The sequence below is a fragment of the Trachemys scripta genome, chromosome 3, assembly GCF_013100865.1.
Source record: "Trachemys scripta elegans isolate TJP31775 chromosome 3, CAS_Tse_1.0, whole genome shotgun sequence".
Taxonomy (NCBI): domain Eukaryota; kingdom Metazoa; phylum Chordata; order Testudines; family Emydidae; genus Trachemys; species Trachemys scripta.
In genome coordinates, this window is record NC_048300.1 from 146,012,926 (window position 1) to 146,020,039 (window position 7,114).

The following is a 7,114-nucleotide window of genomic DNA, read 5'->3' on the forward strand; positions in this document are numbered from 1 at the left end:
GGTACTACCAAAAGACTAATTAGGATCAAGGACCTCTTATGTTCACACAGTACAAACTTAAGCTCTGATCTTGCAAAGACTACACATAGCTTTATACATTATGTGTGAAATCCTGGCTCTACTGAAGTCAATGGCAAAAGTACTGTTGACTTCAGTAGAGCCAGGATTTAACTATGTGAGTAGTCCCATGTAAGTCTTTACATGAACTGCGCTTAAGAGGACAAGCAACCTATGAAGAAGAGGGAAGAGATAGTCGACATGCACATTTTATAGACATATTTTAGTTGAATTACATTTTTTTGTATAATGACAGAGATATGGTCTGAGCATTGAATTTGGTTGGAGTCTCAGACTTCTGAGTTCTAATCCTGGCTCTAACCCAGACTCGCTCTGTAGCACTGGCCAGGACATTTCTTCTCAATCTCAGTCTCCCATCTTTATATGGGAATAATATCTACCTCCCAGGAGTGTTGTGAGGTTTAATTAAAATCTTTAAGAGTCTCTGAAGATAAAAAAGCACTATATAAATGCTAAGTTCTATTAACTTTATTAAAAATTACCTGTATTTCCAATTATATAATAGCAAATGTTTTGCTCTTTTCTCTTAGAGAGTGTCATCATTCATCAGTTACGCATGAACTCTAGATGAGATACCATACCCAATGTATTCTATATGTGTGCACTTCCTCTGCACACCAGTTGGATGGATCACTGTTGAAGCCCTCTACCACTATCACCATGGTCTCCTGTGCTACTGATCACTGACAGAAGTTTTTTACTGCTTCCGTTGGATTATAAAGATTATTTGTAGAGTTTTTAAAAATAATGGCCGTGTTGATATTTTGAAAATATGTAGAGAGAGAAAAAAGCAGTTATGGTGCCAGCTGAATGTTACTCTTATTTTGGAAAGCCTAAGGCACCTGCTTGATTTTGTTTGGTGGTGTTTGCCATATAATTTATTTTTATAAAACACTTTAATGTAACTTTCCCCGAACCTTCCAATTGCTACTGTCCATGGCATGTTAATTTGTAGAATACACTGTCAAAATTCTTAGTGTTGATTGATATTTTTGTATTAAAGACAGTAAAGAAAGTTTAAATTTTAATTTGAACAGAGCTTTCTTTATTTTTAAATGTTAAATTTTTCTTTAAATGTATGCAACACATTTTCCTGCCACCATATAACTGTGAGACTAAATGCTCAAAGGACTGCCATACAGGGTATACTGGTATAGAATTTTTCTTGTACTGTGCAGCGATTCAGCATAAAACTTAATACTAACAAACCAAAGCCCTGAAGTACTACCTGAATTTAAAGATTCTTTTTAAACATTGTAAACCAGTTTTCACTAAGCTGTGATTATTATTATTATTTTACAATATGTTTTTACTTCTGCCTGTACTGAAAAAAGTCAATTTTCATCACACTGTAACAAATAAATTTCCACAAGAATACAAATGTAATGAAGTGTTTGGATTATGCCACAAATGTCATAAGGCTGACAATGCTGAAATTTATCTTGTTTGTTTTATTTTATAGTAAGTACTACTGATAAAAAAGGAATTGTATGGTTTTTGTAGTTGCCATCTTCAGGCTGGTATTTCATTACAATATCACAGTGCATACTACATGCATCCAGATATTGTCAGTGCTGTGAAGAAAGATCTAGCATCTGGCAAAATTAATGATGCCATTGTTTCTAACTTTGAGTTTTCACTATGCTATCAAATATCACATCTATATAAGTATAAGGAAACTGTATTGTAAAGATGGCCAAATGATCGTAAAACAACAAGACCCTATGTATGCCACTGCAAGGTGATCTTAAATTTTACAGCAGTGGCCCTTCGATGATTGATGCTGCATTCTGAAGCATAATGAGAATTCTGTGGCAGCTACATTTGAATTAAAAATGGATTTTTAAATGAATTATATATGAAATTGAATAGAACCTGTATGGTATCCCTCATGCTATTTATTTTTTATAATAAATTCATTTTATTTTAAATTTTCCCCACATTTTCAGTTTCCAATTTGCTGCAGACTTTTATATTATTAGTGTATAATGGTACTGTAAAGCTGCCAGGGAAAACTGGAAGATTTGGCAGCTGAATGCGGGACTATTGGGGCTTTTGGCATTTGGGGAAGTGGTTTGAGATTGTGGGATAAGCATATTAATGAGTCCTTTTTGCTGAAATGATCAAAAGTGAAATAGTTAACAATTACGACATTTTAAATTTGTCATAAGTACACCTCTACACCGATATAATGCTGTCCTCGGGAGCCAAAAAATCTTACCGCGTTATAGGTGAAACCGCGTTATATTGAACTTGCTTTGATCCGCCGGAGTGTGCGGCCCTGCGCCGCCACCCCCCGGAGCACTGCTTTACCGCGTTATATCCGAATTTGTGTTATATCGGGTCGCGTTATATCAGGGTAGAGGTGTAGATGTTAACATCTCACTGAGATTTTAAGAAGCAGATAACCCATCACGCTGTCTGCAGACTTGGGAAGGTAACATTACATTTGGTTTATAGTCATTCAGATCATCTTTTCAAGGTTATTTCACAACAATTGAAGTTGGATTTTTTTTTTTTTTTTTACGGCAAAACTTTCTTCTGGAGCACAATTCTGCAGCAAGGTTGGGGCGGTGGGGAATTCTGCAGCAAATTTGACAGCTGCAGAATAGCAGGAACATGGTTGTCCCTTGTATATCTTATTGACAGCATTTTTAAAGCTGAGATTACATTCTGTTTTATGTGACAGCTTGGTTCCAAGTTTCCTGAAATCCTAATATTCTTTTGTTTTGTATAAACTTTTTATATAGAGTTCACTTTCACTGGGTATAAAGTGCTGATATGGTAACCAATATGGGAAAGTTATAATGACATCCAAAATTTACATAGCATATTTCAATTTCCTTACACAAAGCTGAGGAATATTGACTTCCAGTGTAAAACAGGAGTAAGACAGTGTTGAATCAGACCCACTTATGTGCCATTGACGTCTATGAAGTTACACCAGCACAAAATGAGAATTAACATAGTGATGAACCAAGCCCATTGCCTTAAAAACCATTACCTGTGAATGAATAATCATCTGGGGTAAGAACTGGTTTGACTTAATCTATAATAAATCTGACAGCGATTTGAAAAGTATAGCAACACTACTGAAATAGTTTCTCTGGGTTTAAAAATAGAATAAATATCTCAATAGCAGTACAATGAGTTTTTCTTTCCCCTCCATCTGGATTAACAAAAAATCTCATTATGGTATGTGTGAAGAAACATTTTCCTTTTATTTTTAGGAACACTCGTCCCCCAATCAGACCCCTCCACACTCACACTTTTAAAAGTTCAAAAAGTTAATCTGGTGGTTAACAGAAATGCAGTTATAGTTTATTTTATCCTAATCAGTTTTTAAAAATATTTTGGATGAACTATTTTACTTATCTAAGAGAGAGACTGAGAGCAGTGGCCAAAGTAAAGCACCATACAGATAGGTACTACTTATGCTCTTCTATACAGAGTGGAATTATAAAGTTTGACTGAACTGGCATGCTGCAAGCAGCTATAAAACAACAAATAACTTCTAGTTGAAAATCATACCTGTGTAGAGAGTCTTCATATGGAGGGTAACTTTAACTTTCTGTGAATTAGTATTACTGACTTCAAATGCAACCTAATTCAGATTTGAATCCTGACTTCAAAATATGAAAAATTAGTCTGTTTTGGGGTACTTTGAAAGAAGTCTATTAAAATATACTAAAAAATGATTTTCTATACATGCACTTTTTAAAGGAAATAATCATGTTTTCAGATGAAGCCACTGTACATGCCACACTGAATCCATAAATAGCAACAATATTAAAAAATGAAAAATTGATGAAGAACATGATCTTTTTTAGAAGCCCCTATGGTCAGTCAGATCCTTTAAATAGTTGTTAACATGGCTTTACATGAGGAAATATAATGGTTCAAGTCTTTTTTTTTTTTTAAAGTAAATATACTCAATTTTTGAGGTGGGGTGGGAGTGAAGTAAACTCTTCAGTTCTGCAAACACAAATTTTCCTGTTGAAGTCAATAGCAGTTTTGCAATTGTTGTCTCTCAAGGCAGCATTGGACTTAAAAGGGAACTAAAATTAGAATATTTATTGTATAAAATCAGAAACTACCAGAAAACCAACTTTGGTGCATTGACCACTCCATCTTCAACTGTGAATTCCCTGATTTTTGTCTATTTGTCACAATGTTAACATTTTTAAAATAATAGACTTTGTATTAATGTTTGTTTTTACTTAAAAGAATGTTGTAGGATCATACAGTTCAAGTATTTTATGACAGCTAGATAAATTTTATTCTCCAGCAGGGTTTGGGTATGTTATTTTATACAGTTCTTCATTGGGTTTAACAATGTACATTTGTATCTACTAAGTTCAAGTTTTGTTTTATGAATATTAATTATAGCTTTAATTATTCATATATAAATTATTTATCACTTTAATTATTAATGTATATTATTTATTATAGCTTTCTTGCTATAAAGAAGTTCACAATCTGATGGAATAAATTCTTGCAGAACCTAAGAATAGCCATACTAGGTCAGACCTAATGGTCCATCTAGGTCCGAAGGTGGCACACGAGCTGATTTTCAGTGGCACTCACACTGCCCGGGTCCTGGCCACCGGTCTGGGGGACTCTGCATTTTAATTTAATTTTAAATGAAGCTTCTTAAACATTTTAAAAACCTTATTTACTTTACATACAACAATAGTTTAGTTATATTTTATAGACGTGTAGAAAGAGACCTTCTAAAAACATTAAAATGTATTACTGGCACGCAAAACCTTACATTAGAGTGAATAAATCAAGACTTGGCACACCACTTCTGAAAGGTTGCCGACCCCTGATCTAGGTCAACATCCTGTCTTCCAATCAAGTGATTCATTCTGTCGCCCATTTCCCAGCTTCGGGCAACTTCAGAGTATGGTTTTGCATCCCAACCCATACTTGCTAATAGCCATTGATGGGCCTATCCTCCATGAACTTATCTAGTTATTTTTTGCACCCTCAGACTTGGCCCTCACAACATACTCTGGCAAAGAGTTCCATAGGTTGACTGTGCCTTCTGTGAAGAAATCCTTCCTTTTGTTTTAAACCTGCTGCCTACTCATTTCTTTGGGTGACCCCTAGTTCTTATGTTATGTGAAGAGTAAGTAACATTTCCTTATTTACTTTCTCCACACAAGTCATGACTTTATAGATTTCTATCACAGCCCCCCTTAGTTGTCTTTTCCAAGCTGAAAAGTCCCAGTCTTATTAATCTCTCCTCATATGGAAGTTGTTCCATATCCCTAATCATTTTTGTTGCCCGTTTCTATACTTCTTCCAATTCCAATATATCTTTTTGAGACAAGGCAACCAGATCTGCACACAGTATTCAAGATGTGGGCATACCCTGGATTTATACAGAGGCAATATGATTTTTTTTGTCTTCTTATCTATCCCTATCTTAATGATTCCCAATATTCTATTAGCTTTTTTGAATGCCACTGCACATTGAGTGGATGTTTTCAGAGAACTAGCCACAATGTCCCCAAGATCTCTTTCTTGAGTGTTAACAGCTACTTTAGACCCCATCATTTTATCTGTATAGTTGGGATTATGTTTTCCAATGTGCATTACTTTGCATTTTTCAACACAGAATTTTATCTGCCATTTTGTTGCCCAGTCACCCAGTTTTGTGAGATCCCTTTGTAACTCTTAGCAGTCTTCTTTGGACATAAGTATCTTGAATAGTTAAGTATCATCTGCAAATTTTGCCACCTCCTCACTGTTTAACCCTTTTTCCAGATAATTTATGAATCAGTACTAGCCCCAGTACAGACCCCAGGGGGACACCACTTTTAACTCTCTCCATTCTGAAAACTGAGCATTTAATCCTACCCTTTGTTTCCTATGTTTTAATCAGTTACTGACCAATAAGAGAAAAAAGCTTTTTTCAAACTCAATGTGATATATAGATTTTAAGAAGTATACCACATGGCTTGTTATTCCTACACGTACATTCAATCTTTAAGTCTCTTTCAAATGTCACTAAGGGCAGGTCTTCACTACCCGCTGATCGATCTATTGGGGATCCATTTATTGTGTCTCATCTAGACGTGGATAAATCGATCCCCGAACGCACTCCCCGTCGACTCCGGAACTCCAGCTCGCGAGAGGCGGAAGCAGAGTCGACGGGGGAGCGGCAGCAGTCAACTCGCCGTCGTCCTCATGGCCAAGTAAGCCGACCTGAGATACACGGACTTCAGCTACGCTATTTGCATAGCTGAAGTTGCGTATCTTAGGTTGACACACACACCCCCAGTGTAGACCAGGGCTTAGTTAATTTCAACATTTTTTACCAGTCTTTGATATAGTTATAGTCTTCATTTCATCAAAGATTAATTAACAAACACAACACATTAAGGCTCCAATCTTACACTGAGCTCTGCATAGGTATAGGATATCACTGATAGCCTGGGATGGAGAAAGGGCATTGGGGGGAAAGGAATACTGGTGTGTATACATTCTTTTAAAAACATGTGTTTATTTCCCACTTTCTATTCACTTTGCCTAATGCCCTCCACAAAGCAAAAATGTTTGAGCTAGCCAGTTTATCACCATTATGTGAAATTATATGTGATATTTTATTTTTGCTTGCTTAAATGTGATTCCCCCAATGTAAAATCCTGGAATAATATCAATCTATGACCCTATCTAAACACATGTTGTACTGCTTTGCCTATACCTATAAAGTCATACAACTCCCCTAAGGTGGATGCACTAATAATCTGTCTACAAATGTTTATTCCAGTATAGTTTTCTTCTTCTTCACAAAAAGGGGAATAAGCTACACTGCTATATTTAAAACCCCACTAGAGACTGTACAGATATAACTATTTCAGTTAAAAAAAAAATCAATCACACCCCTAACCAAAATAGTTACACTGGACAAAAGAACAAAACTAGCTCCCAGACTGGGTACCAAGACAAAGCCAGTTTCTAAGTACAGTCAAAATTAAACTAGTCCACCTATGTAGTGATTTTGGCAGCGCTAACGCAGAAGATG

The 7,114-nt window shown here is 35.7% G+C and overlaps 1 protein-coding gene across 6 annotated transcripts in view; it reads left to right on the top strand.

Moving 5' to 3' along the window:
• FILIP1 (filamin A interacting protein 1) overlaps window positions 1–2,014 on the top strand; it is a 148,165-nt gene extending 146,151 nt beyond the window's left edge. For all 6 annotated transcript variants that reach the window (XM_034766189.1, XM_034766188.1, XM_034766191.1 and 3 more), the window contains one exon: window positions 609–2,014. Coding sequence is in view for 1 of the 6 variants with exons in the window: in XM_034766191.1 (XP_034622082.1) it covers window positions 609–649 (41 nt within the window). In the remaining 5 variants the exon portion in view is untranslated. The remainder of the gene's footprint in view (window positions 1–608) is intronic.
• The last annotated feature ends 5,100 nt before the right edge of the window (window positions 2,015–7,114 follow it).